General features: G+C 45.2%; 1 protein-coding gene across 1 annotated transcript in view; it reads left to right on the top strand.

Moving 5' to 3' along the window:
• CNGB1 (cyclic nucleotide gated channel subunit beta 1) overlaps positions 1–26,469 on the top strand; it is a gene marked incomplete at its 5' end in the record, with an annotated part of 68,978 nt that overhangs the window by 37,821 nt on the left and 4,688 nt on the right. Inside the window, 14 exons of the mRNA XM_081871540.1 lie at positions 3,828–3,960; positions 7,485–7,569; positions 9,320–9,572; positions 11,072–11,228; positions 11,870–11,986; positions 13,269–13,426; positions 14,297–14,416; positions 15,826–16,034; positions 17,715–17,765; positions 19,107–19,193; positions 20,138–20,202; positions 21,408–21,530; positions 21,759–21,900; positions 23,051–23,210. Coding sequence (XP_081727666.1) covers positions 3,828–3,960; positions 7,485–7,569; positions 9,320–9,572; positions 11,072–11,228; positions 11,870–11,986; positions 13,269–13,426; positions 14,297–14,416; positions 15,826–16,034; positions 17,715–17,765; positions 19,107–19,193; positions 20,138–20,202; positions 21,408–21,530; positions 21,759–21,900; positions 23,051–23,210 — 1,860 coding nt within the window. The remainder of the gene's footprint in view (positions 1–3,827; positions 3,961–7,484; positions 7,570–9,319; positions 9,573–11,071; positions 11,229–11,869; positions 11,987–13,268; positions 13,427–14,296; positions 14,417–15,825; positions 16,035–17,714; positions 17,766–19,106; positions 19,194–20,137; positions 20,203–21,407; positions 21,531–21,758; positions 21,901–23,050; positions 23,211–26,469) is intronic.

Here is a 26,469-nt window from a genome sequence, read left to right on the forward strand (position 1 = left end):
CTAAATTAAATAAAGGCTAGCTTTTAAAAGAGCAATCTGAACATGAGGTGGAGGTAGCCTTATTGCTTAGCTGGTCATGAAAGAAAAAGCAGTGTCCTATGTGAAAATCATAGAAAAAATTGAATTGTAGAGTTTGGAAGGGACCCTGAGGGTCATCTAAATCCAACCCCCTGCAAAGCTGCAATCTCAACTAAAGCATCCATGTCAGATGACCGTCCAATGTCTGCTTAAAAACTTCCAATGAAGGAGAGTCCACCACCTTCTGTGGGAGTCTGTTCCACTGTCAAACAGCTCTTGCTGCCAGAAAGTTCTTCCTGATGTTTAGTTGGAATCCCCTTTCTTGCAACTTCAGTTCATTGGTTTGGGTCCTACCATCCGGAGCAGGAGAAAATAAGCTTGCTTTATGGGAGGGACCTGACAGTATCCTTAGTTTCCAGGTCAACATTCCTGATGGAAGAATTTTAACCAAATAGGCTTCACTAGTCAGCAAGAACTGCTCCCATGTTGCCTTCCCCAACTTGGTGCCCTCTAGATGTTTTGGACCACAATGCCCTTCAGCCTCAACCAGTGTGCACACTGTCTGCGGCTGATGGCTGTTGTAGGCCAAGCACCAGGTTGGGGAAGGCAGGACTGGCTGAATCAAAGGTAGGAGAAAGGTAAAGGATGGCAACACATTTTGGATTTGGCATTGGGAGGTCAGAGACTTGGACTGGGGAGGCCTGTTTTTTATATTTTTGTATTCCCCATGTCCTTCATCCACTTTGTTTCTTGATCCAGTAGTGTTTCTCCTCCAAAATAGTCAGAAAATAGTCTTTTATTGCATTCAGGAATATATATGGCAAAGCCGGGAAATGAGAAAAGCTACAACTCACCCAATATTTTTCTTTGAGTAGCTCTCTCATGTAGACAAAGTATTTCTGTCTTTTCTTCTATCAGGACATTATAGCTTTACTAGTTGGGTTTTTTTAGATCACCTTTTGGTCAATTTACAAAGCTAAAACTATTAATTAAAACACAATCCAACCATAACACCTTAATTAATGTACACAGTGTTAATAGAAACACCACAAAACCCATCAGATTAATATCAAACAGAAGCAGCAGAGGCCAGCCATCTCCTAAGGCTTTCATGCTGGGTGTTTCATGTGAAATTGATTGTTCAAGTCATGTTTTATTTGGGCCCAGTGGATGATGTGAACAACAATTTGCAATCAGCCTTTTCCCAACGCTGCTTCCATCTCTTTTCTTTCTTTCTTACTACTTGCTTACTTACATAGAAAATTGGATGTTTATAAGAATGGAAGCCCAGCACAATCTCCACAGGTGTTTATGCCCTCAGCCCTACAATCAGAAAAAGTGCAATATCCCTCAAAATCAATTGCAATCTCACCTGGAGCTTACAGCAGAGAAGCAATCAGTGTTTGGATGCTTCTCAGGAGGAAGCAGCCTTAATGGAAGTTTTCACCAGTACTCTGAACTTTGATGAAGAGGTCAATAGAACAGAGAAAGCTACCATGAAAGTTTAGGCTTTCAGCCCCCTACCTAGTGATCTAGATTTTACTTTCAGGACCACACATGTCAATGGTTTCAACATGTACCATGACCTCCCCAGAGCTATCTACTAGACTATCCAAACAATCTGTCACAAATTAAAAGCAGAAAAATGCTCCCTTTGTAGATGAGTAACTCAAGACAGTTCATCAAGCCCACATGATGTGCATATCACTGACTTTTATACAACAACCTGGTTTCCCTTTCCGAATTCCAGATGAATTCCAGACTAGCAACAGGTGAATACTATCGTCCTTCTGAACTTCTTAGAAACTACACAAGATTTCATTATTATTTATTAAATTTCTCTACCCCCCCCTTAATCTAAAGATCACAGGGTGGTTTACAATATAAAAACACAAAAATACATACCATAACAGGAAACAAACAAAAATACTCCCCCCAACAGTATATATTATCCCAGTCATTCCTCAAGGAATTCAGAGCAGTGCACATGGTTTACCCTTGTGTTCATTTTGTCCTCCTCACAACAACCCAATAAGTGGGTTAGGCTGCAAGGGAGTAACTGGCTCACTATGGCCCAGTAAACTTCATGGTCCCTCACAATGAGATTAGTTGCAACTGCTGACCTCTCTCCCTTTGCCCCCATCTGGTGGGAAGAGCTGCTGCTTTTCTTCTTTGCTTGAGGGATAGGAAGCCTCACGTCCAGGGGCCAAAAGTGCTCTCCAATCGTCTCTTATCCAGTTCATAGGACTCCATGTGTGTGTTTTTCACCAGGCTGTAAAATGTTATTGAACAACAATCATGCCTCTTGCCTGTCTGTGTGGAGGATTGAGAGGTTTGTGCAGAAAGAGAGTAGAAACCAGACTGCTATTCGAAGACAAAATTTACATACATTACTGTGTCATCTTTTGCCTCTGCTCTTGTCCACCATTGGCATGTGGGCCCCCAAAGGGAATACGGCCAGCCCTGTTTTACTTATAGAGCCCAGGGCAAATGAAGATGTCTGGTAGCATGTGGGTCTCACTAGTGCTACAGTCACTTTTCTCCCGGAATGTAAGTCCACCTTAAAATTACAAGAATATAGCCCACCCCCACCCCAGGCTCCCTCCTTTCACAATCCAAAGCAAAGCAGAAACAAACTCTCTGATCTCCCCAAGTGGCTTTATCTGACTGTCCTGCTTGTGGACCAGTAAGCGACATGCCAGATTCCTCCACTTCAAGGGGAACAAGGAATGGATTAATCTGCCAGTTTCTGTTTCTCATTTTTCCAGTCTTAAATTCAGTTTGCCACATTTTCACATCAGTTTATGCTTTTTGTTTAGTTTTTAAAGTCATCACGAAAATTAATCAGTGCATTTCTCATATTATATGCCTTCCTCAGTGGAAGCTGGTCCATTAGGGCACATGGGGCACTGCCCCGCCAATATCACTCTGCTCTCAGCCAGACCCCACTTGCCAACTTTCTTACTTGCAACTGGTCCAAGGAGTGCTGCCACCTATCAGCATCCTCCTCTTTTGTCTCAGTTTTGCCTTTATAGAGCTCAGCAGGAAGGAGGAGGACAAAACTAGAATTAGATCAGTCTGTCACTGGCTCTGGCGCCACCTACTGTTGGTCTCCCTGCCTTCTACCCTATCAGTCCCAAAGGGCACCAGCTGCCACCACTGACACTCCTGTGTGCAATTTTGCTTAATATTTCTGCAAGCAGTTTCCCCTGCTACATTATTTTCACAAATATACACGTTTTTATGCACACTTTGCCCTGTGATACCGAGTTTTGTATGGATTTTTTCGGTTACATATCTATACCTACAAAATTCAGAAAAGTTTGCATTTTGGCTTGTGTGTTGTTTCAGCAAGTGCTGAGTATGTAGAAACTGAAGCCATCCCGCGTGTGGAACTGCCTGCTATCTCAGCAAATGCACATCCCAAATTCATGTTTCATGAGAGAATGCACAGGAGGAGGCGTTGCCAGAGAAAGGTGAAGGGAGAGGTGCTTCAATTTTCGCAAGTGCCTGCCAATTCTGCCACCCACCCAGCTGCTGACTTCCTTCTGGCTTTGGAGTCCTGCTTGGGGCACATGGGATAACTTAAAATTATCGGGGGGGGGGACATTTGCCAGAACCAAGTCAACAACTTGAGAAGTTTTGTGTCTGAAGAGGACAGAATCGCTGCCTGCTGAAGAGGGACACAATGAATAGTAATAAGGTGATCCCATTTGGGCTTTGCCACTTAGCATCTGTGCCTATAAATAATTAGATGGCTCTTCTTGCCCAGTGGTCCCTAACCTGATGCCTTCACCATTTTATTTCAGCCTGCACCTTTCCCACAAGACAGAGCCATGTGGAATTCTTGGTGGAAGACCATGAAATCCAAGAGGAAGCGATGTGTTGGTGTGGCACAGCTGAGTGGACTGTGGGGGCACCTCCCAGCCCCCCAAAGCAGAGGTAGAAAGCCAAAGCAGGGGAATTAGGAGGAAGAATATCTGTTGCTGTATAACTTGGTAACTAAGGTTGCCATATTTCAAAAAGTGAAAATCTGGACACAAAAGTTGTTGAGCTATTTTTTGGGCAAAGTTGTTGAGCTGGGGTTTTTTGGGGTTGGTTTTTTTTTTTTTGCAAAATCTCGAAAAAAGTTTTTGAGCCCATTTTAAGGGAATTCGCTGATATGAGTTGCCATACACCAGAGGTTTCCCGGACATGTTAACATTGGTAACAGAATAGAGATGTTAAGGCACTCAGAGGACCTCTCTCTGCCACAAAGGTCCTGAATTCAAACAAAGGCCATTGATTCTTCTTTGCCCTTCCTCTAAACATAAAGGCACAGCTTGCTCTGTCTCTGAACTGCCCTTTAGATTGTGATTTGCTACATTGCTCTGTGGAGAAGGCAGCATGTTCAAAGCTCTGCTTTGCTATTTCTTTCAATGTGCAGACTCTCCCCATAACTGATGTTTCCTTTGTGATGAGGGAAAGAGACAGGACCAGTTCAGTATATTTTCTTGAAGCAAAAGATAAAATGGTGCCTCTTCTTTTTCCTACACAAAAGTGAAACAAGGCTTCAGTACTTCATACTTCAGTGCTGGAGACAGGACAGCATCTTCTGCTGTCTCCTCTCAGATGTTGTTGGACTACAACTCCTATCACCCTTATCCACTGGCCATGTAGGTTGCGGTTGATGGGAGTTGGAGTCTAACAGTACCTGGAGGACAGCATGACCTCCATCCCTCTGCTAAAACATAAACACAAGGGTTTTCATTCACTTAATCCATCCCTTTATATAACTTAATGCAGATGTGGTCAGATCACTCAGTCAAAACCTGTCTCTGTGTTCAGAGTTGGCAGCCAAAAACTCTGGCCTGTTCCTGAGCACGGAGATCATGGTTGTGTACACATTATAGCTTTAAAGCCCATTCCAAGCACACCCTTTCCCTCAAATAATTATGGGCGCTGTAGTTTGCTGGGAATTGTAGCTCTGTGAGGGGTAAGCTACCATGCCCAGAATTATTTCAGGGAAAGAATGTGCTTGGAATGGGCTTTTTAGGTACAGAGTGCACACAGCCCATGTCAGTCATGAAACTGACCAGATTTTTTTTCCAAAGGAAGGAAAAGCTGCTGTACCAGATGCATAATTGATAGGAAGGTAGCTTTCCCTTCTTTAGCAGAACTCTGTTAAAAGGCAACAATCAGTGATCAAATTAAAAGGTCAAATTCTGACAGAAGGATACATTTTATTTATTAAATTTATATCCTTTCCTCTGCACAACAACCCTGTAAGGTGGAGTAGGTTGACTGGCAGTGAGCTTCATGGCAGAGTGGAAATTTTAACCCTGGTCTCCCCGGTCCTAGCCCAACACTCTAGCTGCTATGCCACACTGGCATTCGTCTCATGATGAATGCTAGATTTATCATGTGCGGACTAGACAATAAAATAATTAGTCTTTAAGCAGCCTTAGATCTGCAACAAACTTGAAAGGCTTATTTTTCTGCGCTCCCTCATCAGATGGAGGCTTCTATTAGCAAAGTACATTCAAGGGCTTGCCTATTATGTGTGGTGCCTAGTAACCAGGCTGTGACCCGTTTTCCTCCCTGGCAACTGCTCAGCTTCTCCTAGCAACAGCATCCCTTTGGTCCCTCAATGTTCCTCTGTTGAAGCAGGGAGGGGGGATATCTTCGGGAGCCGGCTATGACAGCTCAGTCTAGTTAACAGGAAATAGGATCTGCATGTAAACTGAAGGCAAAGCAGACACAGGAAAGAGTCAAAAGTCTCAATCTTGGAGCGGTTGCCGATTATTTGAAAAATACATTCATTAAGAGAAGGCTTTCAAGATTAGCAGAGCATCACAGGGCTGAATATAAGCATGGCTTGACGTGCTATACGCTCAGGGGAAACATGGTTTGAAAAGGTGAGTTTTGGGTTTGTTTTTTTCTTTTGCAAAACATTTCTGAGGGGTCCAAAGGCAAAAAATGAGGGAATAAGTTAAAGATTTTTAGAAAGGTCGCTGTGTTTGCCTCTTGTTGCAAAACCAACAAGGAATCTTTTGGCACTTTAGACACCAACAAAATTATTATGGCACAAGCTTTCGGTGTACACTACATTCCACTTCATCAGTTGCATGAGGTATTATATTGAGTTGTAGGTGCCTCTATACATGCTTGTGGAGGAAAGAATTGCAAACGGTAAATGAGAGATAGTACCTTAATAAACGCAGCTGTAAACCCCAGTGTTTTGTTTGAGCAAATTTGATTTAATGTGTTTTGTTGGTGCAATCAGACCCTGTGGAAAGGAATGATGCTTTGGCTGAGGGAGTCAGCAGGGCGCTTGTTTTGTTTACTAGCAATGTGCCTGCTTTGTGAGGGGTGGGGATACGCCGAGAAAGAGCTTGCATATTCTTTGGACTGCTGAGTGTGTGCAATGAGCCTCTGTATATGCTGTGGACAGAGACACATTGCAGCCCATGGAGGGTGAGCAGGTTTTGTCCTCACTACAGCAGTGTCAACAAATGCTATGCTAAGGTTACCAGATTTTTTTTCAGTGAATCCGGGGACACTTTTCAACTTCAATGGATTTTGTATGGGGACTGATTTGTAAATATGGGGACTGTCCCCAGGAAACGGGGACGTCTGGTAACCTTACTATGGGCTGCATCCTCCAAAGCTATCTCCAAAGCTATCTCCAAAGCAGACCCATTGAAATGAACAAACCTGACTAACTTAGCTCCATTAATTTTTTGAATGTGTTGACTACTCTGAGTAAAACTTAGTTGGAAACAACCTCTTGCTGTTCTTTCTCCCCATAGGAATGAACAGCACCAATTCATTTAAATAGAAGAGAGGATGGGGGTGCAATCGTGGACAAAGGAGGAGGCGGAGGCCAGGCTTCATCTGCTTTGCTAGGCCTATCTTGGGTTCAGTTTCTTTGTCATGCTGGTGTGTGACACAGTGCTAAGGGGGACAGGCAGAGAGGGGGGAACACATTCACACCAGACATCTGAAGCACCATGCTACAAGTTTAAATAGTATTGAGGCTTCTATTCCCCTCACTGAACAGTTCCCAGAGTGGTTTAATAGGTAGTCCCTCTACCCAGAGAACTCTGATAACTGTAGCTCTGTGAGGGGAAGTCTGGCCTCCTAACAAGTCCAAGCACCCTGAACAAACTACACTTCCCAGAATTCTTTGGGGGAAGCCATGATTGTTTAAAGTTTTAACATAGTGCTTTAAGTATATTGTTATGAACTTAGCCTGAGAGGGGGAGTGGGTCATCCTTGTTAGTAGGAATGCCAAGAACCAGGCACTGTCCACCTTTGCTGTGGGCCTATATAGTCGATATTCAAATGGAAAGCCGCCCTGTAAATCTTCTTATTCTTCCAGGGTATTTCTAACACACATTAGCTTCAGTAGGACAAGAAGATCCCTGGGACTTCAGGATTTGCTAATCATTGCTGTCTGACTGTCTCTCTTTTGTCCCTTATAGGGGTGCCTCTGATAGCTGCACCTTCATGGTAGCTGCTTCAGGCAAAGTCAAGGGGTTGGATGCCAACTTAGGCCCTTTTCCACAGGTAGGTTGGTTGGTTGGTTGGTTGGTTGGTTATTTATTTATTTATTTATTTATTTATTTATAAAAGCTATTTTATATCCGGTCTTTTGTCCCATAAAATGGCCCCATAAGATGGCTTTATAAAATAGGGAAGGGGCACACTGTCACAACATAACAAAAGTCTGTTTAAAGACAGAACCTGGGTTTTCAAAACAGGAAATGTTCTTCAGAATAATGTTGTGGTTTGTTTGTTTTTTAAATTAAGGTAGAAGAGGAAGAAACTGAAGCAACCTTAGTTACACCTCAAGGTACTGTATATAGAATGTGCCTGGTCCAATCCTGTTGAGGCCTGCAATGTGGACACAAAGCTCTGAGCAGGCAAGAGCTGTTCTCTTCCTGTGAGCATACACAGAGTGTTTGGCCTAAGGCAGCCTTCACCAGCCTGATGCCCTCCAGATGTTTAGGGCTACAACTCCTGTCAATTGCAGCCAGTATGGCCAGTGGCCAGGGATGATGGGGCTTGTGGTCCAAAACATCTGGGTGGCACTGGGCTGATGAAGGTTGGTATTGGACATTTTTTGCAAGCTTATGAGTCTTGAGTGTGCAGACACAGATGTGAATATTGAATTAATTATAAACCAACAAGGTTGCATTATGGTCATGAAATCTCCAGCTGTTACAAAGCTGGTCACAGAGACCAAGAAGTCCAACAGAGTAATAAGGAACATTTTAGGGGACTGAGTTTGTAAAACAGCTTGAAGCTGCACAAGCTCTTTGGGGAATGAGTGGTGGTGTAACCACCACATCAAAATTTGCCTCTGAAGTGACTCCATTTGCATGTTTGTGCACCTTCAAAAATACAATATTGTTACAGGCCACCCCAATCCCTGTCAAGCTGTGCACAGGATTCCAGGGGTCTTGTCCCTCAACCAGGGCCTGTGCTCCTTTGGAGAATTGAAGATGTGTTGAAAGCTGCTGTAGCTTTAAGAAATAAGATTTATCCACAAATTTGTACTGTACCTTCAGTACAAATGGAGTCCAGATGTTACAGCATGATCATCTCAAGAGGAACTTGTTCCTCACAGCAGTGCAGTGCTGGAATCCAAGGCCCAGTTACCCTGACAATTTTCCAAATCTCCTGTCTGTCTTCATACCTTCGGGTGGGGCGGGGGAGGACAGTTCTCTTGCATTGCCAATGGCCCTCAATGGCACTTTATTGTTTCTTAATGACCCTAGCTTGGCCAGGTCATTTTCCTAGCCCAGGAATTCCTCTGCAGGTTGTATATACCCTTCATGTCCCAAATAAACAAAATCTTACCATTTATTAATTTCTAGGGTTTAGGATGTTCTCCATCCCAACTTATAACCATATAATCACATCTTACATATTGGTTCAGTTCTAAGGGTTTCAGATGTATATGAAAACTAGTATACTCCCCATTGTGAGCATCCCTAGCCTTCCAGAGCAGCATACTGAGCAGTCCTTGCCCCCTCCAAAGTGGAAGCCTTCAAAGCTCTTTCCATGCTAGGAAAAGTTCTCCACCTTGCATGAATTTAACTTGCAGAATTTCAATCAACTGACCTTCAACCACGTATCATTGAAGTTGCACGAGTCAAATGAGATCATACTGTGGTCAATGATGATTGTGCATAACACACACACACACACGAAATGGCTGGTTTGGAACTGAGCAACACCATTTTTCTCATGTGATTTTATGTTTGCTTTGTTGCAGCTTCAGATCCCCTTGGCCCTTGCTTGGAGCCTCTAGCTGCCTAGCCCCACCATGTCCAAGCAAAACCGCGACGTTGAGTTAGCCCGCCTGGTGCATGACAAGCCACTCAGTCATCCTAGCTCCTCCCCCTCCCGTCACAGCCTAGCCGAGCAGCTGCCCAACGTCCCCAGCTACCGCTCCACCACTGCCACTACCTCCCGCATCCCTGTCCTTGTCGCCAGAAAGCAAAAGGCTGGTGTGACGAACCCCAGTTTTTTGAAGGAAGAAGGGTCATCTTCTCACACCCAGGGTAACGTAGCATTTGCCATGGCTTTGTGCGTGCAGCTTTGTGTGTCAGGCTTCCTTCGTTTCGTCTGCCTGTGTGTGTCTCTTGTGTCTGCTTCAATACATGTACATCCAGTAGCCATAACTTCCAGACGTGTAGCTGTGATTCAGTTTTGCATCAAAAGAGAAAAGGCCAAGAGTTGCTCTGCTGTGCTGAAGGTTGCAAATGGCCTTGCTTCACAAATTGCTCTGTTGAAGGTGGCAGGCAAGACCTGTCCCTTTTGGGTATACCTTTTAGAGTAGGGGTGGAGAACCATTTCTGCCCAGCAATCCAGATGCTTATGTGCCAACTCTGGAGCCCCCCCCCAATTTAAAAATACATATCTTTATTTTAAAAAATGAAAAGCAAATGTAAACCAAACACAACTGGGCAGTTGTTCCATTACCATTGAAAACAGTCCCAAATGAATTCAAGGAGCATTAATATGTATAGCATGGTGAATGCAGTTTTGAGAGGTAGGTGGATAGGGCTGTCCACCTGTCAATCCCCTAAAGCCATAGTGACATCAGGTGACACTGTGCTTTGAAGTCCCATTGTTGGGACTTCAAAGCACAGTGCGGGGGATGTTTGAAAGCCCTTTTGCAAATAGTCCTGTGCTGCTTTTTGAAGAAGCTAAGTTAATTAATTTTGAAGAAATAATAATTCACAGTATATTTAAAAATATTGCATAAAAGCTTGCTTGGAGTTTGCACTAAGGTATTATCTCTGAAAAGTAATATGTGCTTCCTATCACTACAGGAAGGAATAATAAAACTTCTTGGTATTTGAAACAACTTGTCATATTTGAATAATGTGCCTAACTTTTCATAGCAATAATTGTACATTTGAATGCATTTATACCTTCCAGTTAATTATTCCTGTTAGTTCTACAAGATAGTTATCTAAATACAAAAGGGTATCAATATGAATCTATGACACAGTTTAACATGATAACACAGAATCAACAAGATGATATAAACATTTACTTTATCAGGGTATTATAACTAGAATTTATACTCCAAATATTAAATATATTTTATTTATTTTATTTCAACCAATTATATACTATGTAATTACAATCAGTATACAAGAACAGTGTACAATCAACACAATCCGTTGAAAGTATTAAAAATTAAAATATTTTGAATTGGTTCATGAAAAATAATAACACAAAAACTTTGTTTTATTTTTTTAAAAAAACCCACAAAATTTATTATATACTTTGGCCATAGTATAATTTGAATTGCATGGAAAAGAAACTGTATAAACCTGGGATAGGACATTTAAGAGGTGGCTATGTTTACTGAAGGTGTCTGAAAATACAGTTGGGAATTAGGAGGTTGTAGTTTCAGGTGTCTTTTGATCAGTAAAGGACCTACATCTTGAACATTTTGGTATGAGGAGCCTCTGCTAGTGATGTATCCACTGGTTTTATCTGTCTTCTTGTTTTCTTCTGGCTCATTTCATATATTTTCTTGCCAAAGGACAGCCATCAGGGAGATACCCCACTGTGAACATCAAGAATAGGAATCCCAAGAATGGCTCTTCAGGGCTGCCAGTATTTGCCGGCCGTGCTCAGACCTCACCACCAAAGAAACCCCAAACCCTCGCTGTACCGGTTATAGCCAAGGCTCCCAAGAGGTATGCACCCATAATGTTTTAGAACCTAAAAGTCCAAAAACCTGTCATTTAGCATCCATGCAGATTCTTGATTTATCGAGGAGCATTGACTTGTAACTGGGATACAAACCTGGGATAAGCATTTGCATACCTTTGGGTACACAGCTGGGGTGCATAAATGGGTTTAAAGCTTATGTCAGAGCTGATCCAATATCTTCCCACTGGCTGAGGCTGATGGGAGTTGTAAATCTGCAATGTCTAGAGGGCAACAGGCCACCAAAGGCTGAATTATCCTATGGGCCAACAACTAGTTGCTAACTTCTTTGTTTGTTATTTATTTTGTTTTTCTGTCAAGTGTCCTAAATCTGTCTGCCACTCTGTTAAAGTGGTTTCTTTCTAAAGACTCGGGGTGCCTTTTATGGGCAACCTTTAATCTGCTTGCATCTTATTAGTTCTCCGAAATAACATTAGTTTGTGATCACAGCTGAGCTACCAGGGCCAAGGACAATCTCACAGCTGAAGCTGCTGTTTCAAGGCAGCAACAGCAAGACATTGATACTATCAGTGTGGACTAAATTTAGGACTCACTTTTTTAAATGGAGAGAATGTTCTGATCGTGTGTACCAAAAAATACCTGACCTCTTTCTTTCCCCCCATTTCAGGAGGAAACGCTCTTCCCAGGAGGAGAGTGTGGAGGAGCTGAAAGTGCCATCTCCAAGCCCCTCACCAGTCAAAGCTTGGCCGGACCTTTCCAGTCCACAGAGAGAAGGATCACTTTGGTACAACACTAGAGACTTTCATTTATACGTGGCATTTATATTCTACCCTTTCTCCAAGAAAGTCAGGCAGCAAACATGGGGTTCTTACATGTTATCTTTGCAGTATGTTTACATCAAACAAGAGCTAGTTTGACCTCACTGCATCTTTAGCATGTAGTAGCTTAGTTTGTTTGGTCTGCAGACCATAAACATCAGATACATTGTAGGGTTAGCAAGACAAGCGCAGCGTTTTTAGAAAAAGTGCAAGATATGCTTTCCCTTGTAAGTGTCCAGCAGTTCCTAATACCATAAGAAGAGCCTGCTGGATGAGGCCAATGGCCCATCTAGTCCAGCATCCTGTTTTCTCACAGTGGCCAATCAGATGCCTCTGTGAGAAACAGGCAAACAGGAACTGACCTCCAGAACACTCTGTCCTCCTGTAGCTTCCAACAACTGATATTCGGAGGCATAGCAATCATGGCTACTAGTCATTGATAGCCATATCCTCCTTATTTTATAATAGGCTGCAGGAGAAGGCTGCATGACAGACTTTTCTAGAGTGTACTCCAGCCCTCCAGGCTGAAAAGCAAAGAATGTAATGAATGAAAGTCAAGCCACACTGAAAAGCTACCCACCAGTGAGTAAGAAACCTATAATTCATCTGCCTATAGCCTCCATCCCAACTTGGTGGTGACCTTCAGATATTTTGAACTACAGCTGCTATTGGTCCTAGCTAGCCACCCCAGTCATATGATGCTGAAGTTGATGGGAGCATAGCCACACTGGCCAGGGCTGATGGGAGTTGTAGTCTAAAATATCTGGAGGGCACCAAGATGGAGAAGACCTACAGCTTGGCATGTGGAAGAAATTAGGTTTCAGTTCACAATTTATGTACCTAATTTGTGATTCCCAAAATAATCCACAATTTGAAAAGAGGTGAACCTTCTAAATCTGCACTTCTCTGAATTTTGCAAAACTATCAAAATATGAGTATGTACAAAATGTGTATATTAGAGCAAAGTGCGTAAAATACATATATTATTGAAAACAACATACGAAACTGTATTATATTAGAGAAAATTGCTTGCAAATATTGGTATATTAGGCATAATTGCATTTAAAAAATGTGTATATGAGGAGAAATGGTCCCTCCTTCACTACAACTTGCTAAAATTGGGCCTAGAATTAATTAATATAGCATTGTTCAATGAAAAGTTTTCATTCATAATATCACTTCTGGTGATTATAGCATTAAGCAATGGGAAAGTTTTCATTCATAATATCTGGCCTGGTTTCACTATAGTTTGCCAGATCGCAGCAGCTCAACAGCAAGCCAAAACAGTGCAGTTATCAATGACCGTCTGCAAGAACTGGTGCGTCTCTTTAAAGACCGAACAGAGAAAGTGAAAGAGAAATTGATTGACCCAGATGCTTCTTCTGACGAGGAAACCCCCGTGGCGTGTAAGTGAGACCAGCACCATCTATTACAAAACTTGAAGGCTCTCCTTTTTTGGGGGGGGGTGTTGTCCTGTGTCTAGCAGGGGGTTAAAGATATTCAACCTATTTCTGAAACATCTCTCTGCTCCTTGTCACCTTCTGACAAGCTCCTTTTCAAGTGTGGCCAATTGCTTATTGCAACATGACTTTTGAGGTTTCTGAAGCTATAGTGCACTTACTTAACTGAAGCATAAAAAAGCTTTGCAAAGCTTGGACTCAATCAAACTAGCACTTTGCAGCAGGGGTTTAGCTTCTCTTCAGCTTCCTTAGGATGGGCAGCATAAGCTTTGCTGGACCCTGATAGCTGACCCCGCTGGCTGCTATGTCAAAGGTCTTGCTGATTAGCAAATGGGCGCAGCAACTTTCCAGACACACACTCTCTCTCCATCCTTTGATACCAGGTTCTTCTAGGTGAAGCAGAAATCAGCTGCATGTAAAAACTGACTCTGGGTGTGAGTTGGGGGGGGGGGCATGACCATCACCAGAAGATGGGTAACTTGAGCACCAAAGTACATGGAGGAAAACAACCCAGGCCTTCTGTGTCTAATGATTAAAGACTCAGAAGCAACATTTCCCAACCTGATGCCCTCCAGACATTTTGGACTCTTGGTCCTATCTACCCCAGTTGGCTTGAGCTGAGGGGAGTTGCAGTCCAAAACATCTGGAGGACACCAGGTTGGCACCACAGTGCCCAAGCATGTGCAGAGATTTTTTATTCTCGCTGTTGAATAACTGCAGCCTCTGCACACCTAGTATCAATTAAGATGGTCAAAGGCTGGCTAAAAACAATGGTTTTGATTCCAAAGTTTGCCTGGTTTTCACTTGTTCCCATAGCACCTTCCAAAGAAAAGCCTCCAGAAGAAAAAGAGGGAGCGAGTGAGAAGGGTGGAAAGAAGCAAAGTCCCCCACGTGCAAGAAAATGCCAGTTCCCCAGCAGCATTGACCCACTCACCAGTGAGTACCTGGAATGGGCTTTTGACCGAAGAGCCTGCTGTAGAATATTAAGCAGGGGGGGGATGGCCATGTCAGTAGCTTGTCTTACTCTCGAGTAGGACCCTGGCAGAGACACATGCCCGACTGACATGTTCTCTCCCTCCTGGTCTTTCATTTGGGAGCTTCAACAGCTTTCTTCTGCCCGAACATTACAGCGACCGATGCCAACAGACATCGGCACGCTTAGGGATCCGCAGAGTCTTCGCAGCTTGCGTAACAGACCTCAGCAACTCAGCATTTGGGCTAATCTACTTTATTTAGATATAAACACGCCCGGAGCACTGCAACATGGCTCCCTCTCTCTCTAGCATCAGACAGCAGAGAGAGTGAACAAAGGACAAAAGTCCCACTTCACGGAACACAGTAACACAAACATCCTGTCTCCGTCACTTCCCATTTGTGGAGTCAAAACAGACACTGTCATGTGATAGACAAAAATCCCATGACTGCAATCATGGAGCAGGAATTCTAACAGGAACAGGCCAGAGGCTGATGGGCAGGTTGCTTGATGCTGAGCATCTCTTTTTGGAAACAGGCACTGAAGAGGGATAAAGCAGTGAACTCCATTTTTAAGTCAGCCAACTTCATTCAAACCTCCTGAATGATCCTTTGGATAAGTCCACACTCCTTCAAATTGCACTATAAAGTGCTCAGCTAAAAAATAAAATACCAAAAATACCAAAATGCATTTAAAAGGTGCATTTTAGTACAAAATACATTTAGAAATTCACAAATATTCTATATGTGCTTTGTGACATAACACATGTGTTGTATTGTAATACAAATTTACATACCTCTTTTAAAATATTGGAGGTTAATATGGAAATGGGATGGAGTGTGTGAAGATGCATTCAAAATTGACAGAGACCAGAAATAGACTGTTTCATCCATTCCAAACAATTCAAATGCAAACAGAATCAAATTCCTGCTCCATCCCTACCTGGAATCCCTAGGCCAGTGTGTAGATGTCCCCAGATTTTCAGATTTTCAGATGGAGACCTAATGCTGAGAGATAAATGCTTGTCTAAGGCCACCCAGTGAGTTCACGATTAAACTGAGAGGTGGGTGCTGGAATGGCTCCATCTCTTAATCAACTTTATTCATAGCAAAAAAAGCACTATAGTGGAGAACATTCATGGAGCACATTTATGGTTGAGAACTACTAATTAATCTTGCACAAAGTTCTCATTCTCTGATCCCACAGGAACTGGTTTGCCTTCTATTTTGAGGTCCTTTTATTTTGGACCCCCATGCTGCTGTGCTCAGTTCCTATAGTTCCACTGAGTTACCCTAAACAAGAGAAGCAGGATAAGTTCTTGGCAACTAGCAGAGCTCCTGAGTCTGTTCTGGGTTTTCCCCTCCCACTCTAGATCTGATGTACATCTTGTGGCTCTTCATTGTGGTTTTGGCATGGAATTGGAACTGCTGGCTGATTCCAGTCCGCTGGGCTTTCCCGTTCCAAACACCTGCAAATGTTTATTACTGGATGGCTGTGGACTATTTCTGTGACCTCATCTACATTTTGGATATCAGCATCTTTCAGGTCCGCCTGCAATTTGTCCAAAGAGGAGACATCATAGTAAGTGACACCCATAAGGCCTTTGTTCTACTGGATTAGCCCCTGACGTTTTGGGACGCGGGTGGCACTGTGGATTAAAAGGGACGCGGGTGGCGCTGTGGGTTAAACCACAGAGCCTAGGACTTGCCAATCAGAAGGTTGGCGGTTTGAATCCCCGCGACAGGGTGAGCTTCTGCTTCTCGGTCCCTGCTACTGCCAACCTAGCAGTTCGAAAGCATGTCAAAGTACAAGTAGATAAATAGGTACCGCTCCAGCGGGAAGGTAAATGGCGTTTCCATGTGCTGCTCTGGTTCGCCAGAAGCGGCTTAGTCATGCTGGCCACATGACGCCGGCTCCCTTGGCCAATAAAGCAAGATGAGCGCTGCAACCCCAGAGTCGTCTGCGACTGGACCTAATGGTCAGGGGTCCCTTTACCTTTTAGTCCTTGAGAAAGCCAAGCATTATGAGGAAACCAGGCCTTATGGGGAACAGTTGAGGGAGCTGGGAATGTTTAGCTTGGATAAGAGAAGACTGAGGGCCTTTCACACTTCTACTTGTCCTGTGCATGGGAAGCATGGGTCTGAACACTTTCCTGCTTGTTCCATTCCTTTGCTCCACCACTTTCCCCGAGAAAACACACTCCTTAGCACTAAATTGGAGCAGACAGCAATCCGCAGAAAACCTGACTGCAGTTTGTTCTGATTCAGTGCTAAACCACAGGTTTCCCCAGGGGAAAGCTATATGAGATTATAGCCATATTCAAATATCTAAAGGGCTGTGACACAGAAAATGGAGCAAGCTTGTTTTCTGCTGCTTGAACAAATAGATTCAAATTACAAGAAAGGAGATACAAACTAAACAGCAGGAAGAATTTTATGATGGTGAGAGCTGTTGCACAATGGACTGGACTACCTCAGAAGGTGGTGGGCTTTCCTTCATTTGAGTTTTTTAAACCAAGGTAGGATGGCCATCCTTCAGGGATTCTCTAGTTGAGACTCCTGCTTTGCAGGAGGTTGGGCTAGAGCACCCTTTGGGAACCATCCAGTGCTACAATCCTATGGGCTTATCCACACTTCCTCTTGTCCCACTGCTTCCCCCTAGGGAAACGATTCTTTCGTGCTCATTAGGAACAAACAGCAATTTGGGTTTTCTATGGATTGATGTTGGTTTCCAATTTATCACTAAAGAACAGGTTTTCCCTGGGAATATAGTAGGGCAAGGGGGAAATTGTTCAGACCCATGCTTTCTAGGCACAGGCCAATGTGGATGAGCCCTGTGATTCTGTGAAAACCCTGTGTGGCTAAAGATCACAAACCATAAATGAAGAACCTGTGGCTCTCCAGATGTTGTTGAACTCTCTACTTCCAACAGCCAGCACACCCGATAGTCAGTGATGATGAGAGTTAGGCTCCAACAATGTCTGGAGGGCCACAGGTTCCCCAGCCCTGCCATTGGGCAAGCTTGTTTATCTTCACCGTCCAAGGACCTCTCTTAGCTGTGGACACTTTGGATCTGACAGAAACAGCCAGTGTGGGGGTACCCATAATATATTTTAAATTTTGGTTGGTGGACAGGCTTTCATTCCTTGCTTCTTTCCTGGCCGTGTGGCTGCCCATTATTTGCAAATCTCTGATGGATGCATCTCTTCTTCCACTATGAAACAAGTGGTGATGCCCCTTCTCCATTTGCCTCCTCTTCCAGACTGATAAAAAGGCCATGAGGAAGAACTATCTGAAGTCAGGCCGCTTCAAGGTCTGTACCATTTTCCTTACTTGTTTTAATTCAGCATTCTGCCAGCTGGCACCCTCCAGATGTTTTGGACTACAACTTCCATTGCGCCCCCTCCCCAGCTGCTTAGGGGCACCTGTTTGGGGAAGGCTGTCGTATGTAAAATGATCAGTGCCTAGAAATTAAGAGTTGCATCATTTTAGTTCAACTACAGCAATTTTAGTTATATGAAGCGCTCATCCATGCCACAATCAAATATTAAAATGGTAGTTTTGTTTTTGATATAATTCACTTATGTAAACAAATGTGCTTTGCAAAGTTGCAAACAGTCCTACTTTGAGGAGACTTTTAAGTTCAAGGTCTGGACAGGGCTGAACCTGACAAATATCTGGAATCTCCTGATGAAGGATCTCAGTACAGAAGAAACCACCTGGGGCTCTGAGCCCCTGGTGGTTTCTCCTGATGGGGACCTTACTCAAAGAGTTTGGCTGGCCTCTTTCATCACAGGATGCCACTGTATTTGTTTTACATGCAACATTGTCCCTCCTGCTGTCTTTTCTCCCATCTTCCTGTTTCCCAGGCTCTTGCCTTGAATATCTTTCCTCTCCGCTGTCCCTTTGCACTGTTTCATCTCCTGCTTGTTGCTTTTCACCCCCTCCCTCTTTCCGGCTCACCTCTGGGGCTAAGAGCCCCAGGTCCTTCCATCTTTTTCCTCTTCCTATTTTTCCCTCCTCCTTGTTGTCCTCGCAGAGACAGCAGAAATGTCCCTTTATAACTTGCCTCTTTCCCTTCTAGTTTCATTTATTTATTATTACATTTATATCCCACCTTTCCTTAATGCAGCTCAGAGTGGTGTGGTCTTCCCACTTCCCATTTAATCCCCACAACAGCCCTATGAAGGAAGTCAGGCTGAGAGACAGTGACTGGCTTAAGGTTACCCAGTGAGCTTCATGAGGATTTGAGCTCTGGTCTCCCAGGTCCTATCCTGGCACTCTAACCACTACACCACACCTGGCCTCTACCTCATCCCTCTGTTCCCCTTGCATCTCTTCCCTTGCCCTTCAAAACCACCCTGGTTTCTTAGCTCCTGCACGGTGGCCTTTTAACAGGTGCTGAATGCTCTCTTTGTGCCTCTGATGGGAAGCATTCGCCCCACTTGGATTGCCTGACACCATTATGTGGTCAGAGGCAAGTCACTGTCTCCTAGCTCCAGTTCCGCACATGAAAAGCAGAGATGCTGAGATGACAAACACAATAAGTATTGTAAAGCCATTTAAAGGTGCCATCAAATTACATGCAGTGATAGTGTTGGCAGATCAAGTTGCTAATATCTTTTGGGGGGGTGGGCTGTGTGCCTCTTTCCAGATGGATGTGATCTGCCTTCTTCCACTGGATTTTCTTTACCTCAAAGTGGGTTTCCATCCTCTCTTGCGCTTGCCTCGCTGTTTAAAGGTGAGTCAGGAGTTACGCTCCTACAACCTATTTTCAAAACTCTTTTTGTTGTGTTTTAGTAGATGTGCAAAACAGGGAGGGGAAGGAAGAACATTTTCCCTTTTTTGCTGGGCTTGCTGAAAGTGGGAAATGCACTTGAGGTATTTATTGAAACCTTTAAATATTTGAAGGGCTGTCACTTTGGGCTCATCCAGAGATCCTAAATTTGCAGATCCTTCCATTGCTACCATAGACTGCCTTGGAAGGTGGCAGACTCTCCTTTCTTAATAAATTAAAAAATTGTCCAGTAGCACCTTAGAGACCAACTAAGTATGGGGTGGGGTTTTTCTCAGAAGGGTAGTAGGAGATGGGTGATTGACTCAGTGGGTATGGTAAACCTGTTGACGACTGCATTAGTCCTACAGGAAAAAGCATGGGATAGTATGCAGATGACCAAAAATAGCTTTAGCATGTGTAAGAAAAACCCCACCCCACCTTCCCACTATATATAAGGGTCTGGTGACTTCTGTTTCAGTGTATGTGAAGAAGTGTGCATGCACATGAAAGCTTATACCCAGCACAAACTTAGTTGGTCTCTAAGGTGCTACTGGACAATTTTTTAATTTATTTCGACTGCATCAGACCAACATGGCTACCTACCTGAATCTCCTTTCTTAGACATTTTAAAACAGAAGCTGGATAGCCTCCTGCTAGGAATTCTGTGGCAGTGGATTTCTAGCATCAGGAGGTGGGTTGATCTTGATGACCTTTCAGGTACCTTCCCTTCAAAGCACTTTCAAGGAATTTGATTCAGGTGCTGCTGAAGGGACACCCACCAAATCATTATTTCAGTAATTAAGAAAAAGTGCTGGGAGCTTTTCCAGCTAATTTTATTGTGAAATATTTCTCCATTTGTCCCTGAACTGCTCTTGGTGCTCATCTGTACTTTTCATTCTGTCTCACAGTACATGGCCTTCTTTGAGTTTAACAATCGGCTTGAAGCTATTCTGAGCAAGGCATATGTTTACAGGTGAGGTAAGCTTTTGATGCTGACCCTCTTCACTCTTGAATGCAGCTGCTATAGGAAGAGGGGAGACTCAGGAGCACTGCAGCATTTTAGTTCCTTTCATAACTTTCTCTTTGTACAGTGGTACCTCGGGTTAAGTACTTAATTCATTCCAGAGGTCCGTACTTAACCTGAAACTGTTCTTAACCTGAAGCACCACTTTAGCTAATGGGGCCTCCTGCTGCCGCCGCGCTGCAGGAGCACGATTTCTGTTCTCAACCTGAAGCAAAGTTCTTAACCTGAAGCACTATTTCTGGGTTAGCGGAGTCTGTAGCCTGAAGCGTATGTAACCCGAGGTACCACTGTACTGATTTCCCCCCCCCCAAAAACTGAGGGATCACCTACCCTTAACTTGTCTTGTGCCTAGAAAGCATGGATCCAAGTGTTTTTCCATTTGCCCCACCGCTTTCCTCAATAAAACCCACTCTTTAGTGTGGAAAACAGAGTAAGCATCATTAAGAGGAAAACCAAATTTGCTCTATCAGGCTTCCCTGGGTGAAAGCAGTGGGATGAGCAGAAGCCTGGATGAGCCCTGAGACTTTCTGAAGAGAAAAGCTGCATGTTGATCTACATTGTCTAATGTAATTCCATTATTTCCAGAATTCACAGCATGCGACGTTTTTTTCAGAGGGCAGCAGTTGTGTTGGGCTGTTGAGGTGAAAACAACCAAGCATCTCGTAGCACTTTAAAGCCTAACCAATCTGTTATGGTATAAACTGGGTGGGGGTTAGACAGATTTTTAGATAAGGCCAATGCCTTTTTTCCCTAGAACTCACTAGGTTCATGGCAATCTGCCTTCTGCCCCGACTACATTTTCACAGGGAGACCTCCAGCGACCACCCCTAGCCCCTTCTCACCTCTGCACATTTTAAAACTATTTTTGAAGTTGCACATAGATGATGCTCCTCAAAGAAAATCTGTATGAAGGCAAACTTATGGAATAGGAGGGCCAAAGTGCCTACTTTCCATTGGCATATCCAGTGTAACTACCATATAACAATCACTATAATATAAGCTATTTTTTCCTAAGACCATACATAAGTACAATTGACCACCAGTGGCTCTATAGGTTGCAAATGGGAATGCAGACATGAAAAGTGAGATTGTTTTAGAGAACAACTTAAAGAGTATTTTGTTAACATTGTCGTCTTTCTTCACCCTCTTTGTAGAGTGGTAAGGATCACAGCCTACCTGCTCTTCAGCTTACATGTGAACTCATGTTTATATTACTGGGCATCCTCCTCTCAGGGGTTGGGCTCAACTGCCTGGGTCTACAATGGGGAAGGAAACAGGTACTCATTATATATTTCATTTCTGCATTGCTATAATCCAACCACCCCCAACACGGTGCCTTCCAGATGTTTTGGACTACAATTCCCATCACCCCCGGCATCATAGAGCCAAAAAATCTAGAAGGCACTAGGTTGGGGAAGGCTGGTATAATTCATTGTTACAGGATAAAAGCAGTAGTAGATCAGTTGCTTGGGCATTCTTATCCTCTCATATCTTTTTTTTATAAGCTATATCCGCTGTTATTACTGGGCTGTCAAGACTTTGATAACAATTGGAGGACTGCCAGACCCAGAGACCCTCTTTGAGATCATCTTTCAGCTGCTCAATTACTTCACAGGTGTCTTTGCTTTCTCTGTCATGATAGGTCAGGTAAGAAAACAATCCATGCCTTTTCAGTACACAACAATCCTTGTTCCTCCCCCTGCCCTGATTCTGCCAACCTAGAGGGGGTTAGGATGCAGTGGACTCTGCAGACAGGGTGCCTCTGCCACTGCAGAGGTCCCCACTGTGCCCACCAAAAGCTGCGGGCAGAAGCTACCATTGGCAGTACCCTTGCTAGTGATGGCCAGCAATAAACCCCTGAAACAGAGCATTTTAGAGGGTGGGGAGGGGTCCAGCTATTGGCAATGGGTGCTATTCACGCATCTCTGCTACACCAGTCTGGAGGCAGCAGAGTAAAAATTTGCAGTTTGACTCGCCCACTTTCTGCCCTGGTTGGCATGAGTTGAGGAGTATTCACATTTTAAAAGTCTGTTAAAACAATGCTGGGGAAGGGGAAACTCTTTAAGAATGTAAGCAGATGCTTAGAAAGTGTTGGGCTCTGTTGTGTGGAAACTGGGACTTTTCCCAGCCTATTCATGGATAAAGTTAACATCAAGGCATTCCCAGGCTCTCGACTCTACAAAGTGAATGGCCACCATTCAGGTATCATGTTCCAGTTGAAAGAAAGAAAGAAAGAAAGAAAGAAAGAAAGAAAGAAAGAAAGAAAGAAAGAAAGAAAGAAATTACCCTACAATCTCATACAATAAAACATCTCAACATGAGTTCTGCTTTTATTTCAGGACTGAAGAAATTTGTGGCTACTTGCCTAGCCGTTTTTTTAATTCAGGCTACATTCTCTCTATACATTCAAAGCACAATTATACTGCTTTGAACAGTCATGGCTTCCCCCAAAGAATCCTGGGAACTGTAGTTTGTTAAGAGTGCTGAGAGTTGTTAGGAGGCCCCTATTCCCCTCACAGTGTTACAATTTCCACAGTGGCTTAACAGTCAGTCCCTCTTTACAGGGGACTCTGGGAACTATAACTTAAGGTACTCCCATTAGTAACTCAGCCCTCTGTGAACTGGTGCTCCCCAACCCCCCACTGCCCCATGATCAACTTCCATCAGCACAGCCACCTGAAGCTTGGAAGCTTTAGTTTGAAGGCATTAGGTTGAGGAAGGCAGAGATAGTTCAATGGTGTAGGTAAGCAATGCTGAACAAAAATTCCCTGAATGGTTTTCTCTTTATCTCACACAGATGAGAGATGTTGTTGGGGCTGCCACCGCTGGACAGACATACTATCGGAGCTGTATGGACAACACAATTAGATACATGGCTTTGTACAAAATCCCCCGATCTGTTCAGAATAGAGTCAAAACGTGGTATGAGTACACTTGGCACTCTCAAGGCATGCTGGGTAAGACTGAACTAGGGCTTTGAATATTGGCTTTGTAAGGTGTTCCTCTGGTTGTTCAATACGGCTTAGGTCAAGGCTAGCCAAAATGGCGCTCTCTGGATGTTGCTTGGCCCCAGTTCCCAGCATCCCTGTCCACTACTTATTGGCTGGCTGCAGGGGCTGCTGGGATGTGGTGTCCAACAACCACTGGAGGGTGCCATGTTGGCTACCCCAGTTTAGGGCCAAACTAGCCATAATATTGAATGCATACTTACATTTCAGGTGAATTGAATGACACAAGTAGCAGCCACAGGGGTGGGGTGGGGGTGGGGAGGAAGAGACTGATAATTACAAGCAGGGTGAGAAATTTAACCTTTTCCTTCCCTGCTATGGTTTCATTGATGCCAATAGGACCTTTTTCTCCTATGAAAATAGCAGCTTTGGAGGAGTGATTTTTTTGTTGGTGTCTGGACTACTGCAGGGGAGAAAAGGTTTAATCCTTCCTCCCTGACTCCTGAGATCCCGCTAGTTATCAGTCATCCACTCTAAGCAGCTGCTATTTGAGTTTTTAAATATGTGCTATCAGAGCTGCCCCAAGGTCCCAGCTCACAGAGGACCAACGCCAGGTCGTCGTTATGTACAAAAGTCTTTATTAAAGTTCAGTTTCCATTTCAAAGCCGCAGCGTGCAGATCTACGTCTTAAACCCTAGACCGTCGAAGTTCCGTCTGAATCTCCTCCCCCCTGACACCAGTTTAAGATTCTAGCCCTGCTCCACCTCTTCCTCTGCTCTCTCCTCCGCTGGGTCCTCCTGCCCGCTGAGGCATTCCCCTTTCTGGACTCTTCTGACGCTGAGTCGCCTGACTCCTCCCCCTGCCTCCGACGGGCTTTAGGACCTGGTTCCCAGTCCTCGTTCTCTACTGTCCCGCTCGCCTGTACATTTGAACTTGGCTCTCGCGCCAACCCAGTGACCTTCCTCCTGACCGTTACACTGCTTCTATCACTGCTTCCCTCTTCCGGGATGCTGGCTGGACCTGACCTCCCCTCCGTTGCCTGACTCTCCGATGGAGGCGTGGTCAGCCCTGACTCATCTTCTCTCCCTGGTGGGGGATACGCTGGACCCGATATCTGGGACTCTTCCCCCCCACTATGCTCTGGTGGGGAAGCTGGTCCTGATCTCCAACTGCTGCTCTGGGAGTCCCCGCTGGCCCCTTGCTTCTGGAGTGTCCCCCTTGGGACCCCCCTTGCCCTGGCCACCGGCGCCCCCTTCTGTGAATGTTCCGATTCGCTGGAGAGGCTCATGGAATCTCTCGGGCCACTGTCATCTTCTCCTACGCTGCCCTCCGATTCTTCCCCTTCGCTCTCCCTTTCCTCCCTTCCCTGTGCTTCTGCTCCTGAGCCCCTGACATCCATCCCCCCCTCGAAGCCCCCCCTTCCCCCTCCCCCTCTTCTGGTGTGGGTTCCGGGTGCTCCAGTGTTGTGGGGGTGAGTGCAGGATACAGTTCATCCCCCCTGGTGTGCAGCCAGCCGGCTGGATTCTGCCAGTCCGTGACGGGCTCGTCAACGTCGATCTCCTCTGCTTCCATTTCTCAGCAGGTGTGCTCGAACCCAGGATCCTCCCCCAACACGTCCATGTCCCCCTCTCCCCCTGTTGCCTCGGGTGACGTTGCGTGCAAGGACCCTCCCGGCAGTTCCCTGCTCCACCCCACCTCCGGTTGATCTTCCCACCAATATAGGTCTGTGCCAAAACCCGAGACCGATCCCTCTGGAGAGGTAGTCTCTGGCGCCGTTTCCTCAGCTGATGAGAACCCCTGGAACGTGCTGGCTGAGAGTGTGGGTGTGAAAAGATATTCATCGAAGTAATCTGCCGGCATGGGTCTGTGTGGGAAGAGTGCATGAAACTCGTCTTTGAGGTAGTTCTCCTCCACCGCATAGTAAGGAACCCACCTGTTGTCGCTTGCTGGGGTACCTTCCCTGGCTAGTAGATATTCAACCCCCTCTTCCCCCCATCTCGAGTCTAAAATCTCTGTGGCCTCGTTGAGTGGCGCCACCCTCGGTGACCCCCCCCCCTTCGTGGGCGCCTCGCTGAGTGGGTCTGGTGCGGTCCCTGGCGCCTGGAACCTGTGGGGTGCCTTGTAGGGTGTGAGCACTGATCTATGAAAGACCGGATGCATTCTGGAACCCTCCAGGAGTGTCAGCCGGAAGGCTACTGGATTGATTTGTGCCTTGACTTGATAAGGCCCTAGCTGCTTGTGTCCGAGCTTCTTCTTAGCTAACGATCTGGCCGGCACTGCCTGGGCTGCTAACCAGACCCAGTCCCCCACCTGGATGTCTTCCCCAACTCTCCTGTGTCTGTCCGCTTGCATTTTGTAGGCGTGTTTTGCTAGCTCCAACTGCCGTCGGAGTTGCTCGTGGACCTCCTGTAACTCCACTGCCAAGGCCTCTGCTCCCTGTGGCTCCCCCTCCTCTACTCTCTCTAATCCTGGGAAGGTTCTGGGATGCCGCCCATTGTTAGCGAAGAACGGTGTCACCCCCGTGGACACGTGCTTCGTGTTGTTGTAGGCAAACTCGGCTAGCGGTAGGTAGTCCACCCAGGTCGAGGGCTGTTGATTCGCATAGCATCTCAGGTACTGCTGCATGATGGCGTTGACCCTCTCCGCTTGTCCGTTGGTCTGCGGGTGTCTTGCCGACGCTAGGTTGATCTTGACGTTCAGGATGCCCAGCAGCTTCCGCCAGAAGCTCGAGATGAACTGACGCCCCCGGTCGGACAGGATAGACCGCAGTAGGCCGTGCACCTTGAACACGTGGTCTATGAACAGCTTGGCGGTCTGTTCCGCCGTGGCCACTTTCGCGGAAGGAATGAAGTGCGCCATCTTGGTGAACATGTCTACGACCACGAGTACTGCTGTTTTGCCCCGCGAGCTGGGCAGATCTGTGACAAAGTCCAGGGCCACCCTCTCCCACGGTTCGAGCGGTGTCTGTAGCGGTTCCAGCAGTCCCGCCGGCGGTCTGTGTACTGGCTTGGCCCTTTGGCATGTGTCGCACCTAGTGACGTAATCCGCGACTTCTCCCCGCATCTTGGGCCACCAAAAATCTCTGGCTACTGATTCCACCGTCTTGTCCTTGCCGAAGTGCCCGGTGCTGGGCGCGTCGTGTAACTGTTGCAGTACTTTCGCGCGGAGGTCGCTCTCCCTTTCCTCCCTTCCCTGTGCTTCTGCTCCTGAGCCCCTGACATGTGTGCTGGCTATTCTCTAATCCATGGTTTCAGGAAAGGCAAACTCT

The sequence above is a fragment of the Podarcis erhardii genome (genome assembly GCF_964252035.2).
Source record: "Podarcis erhardii genome assembly, chromosome: 7".
NCBI classification, from domain to species: domain Eukaryota; kingdom Metazoa; phylum Chordata; class Lepidosauria; order Squamata; family Lacertidae; genus Podarcis; species Podarcis erhardii.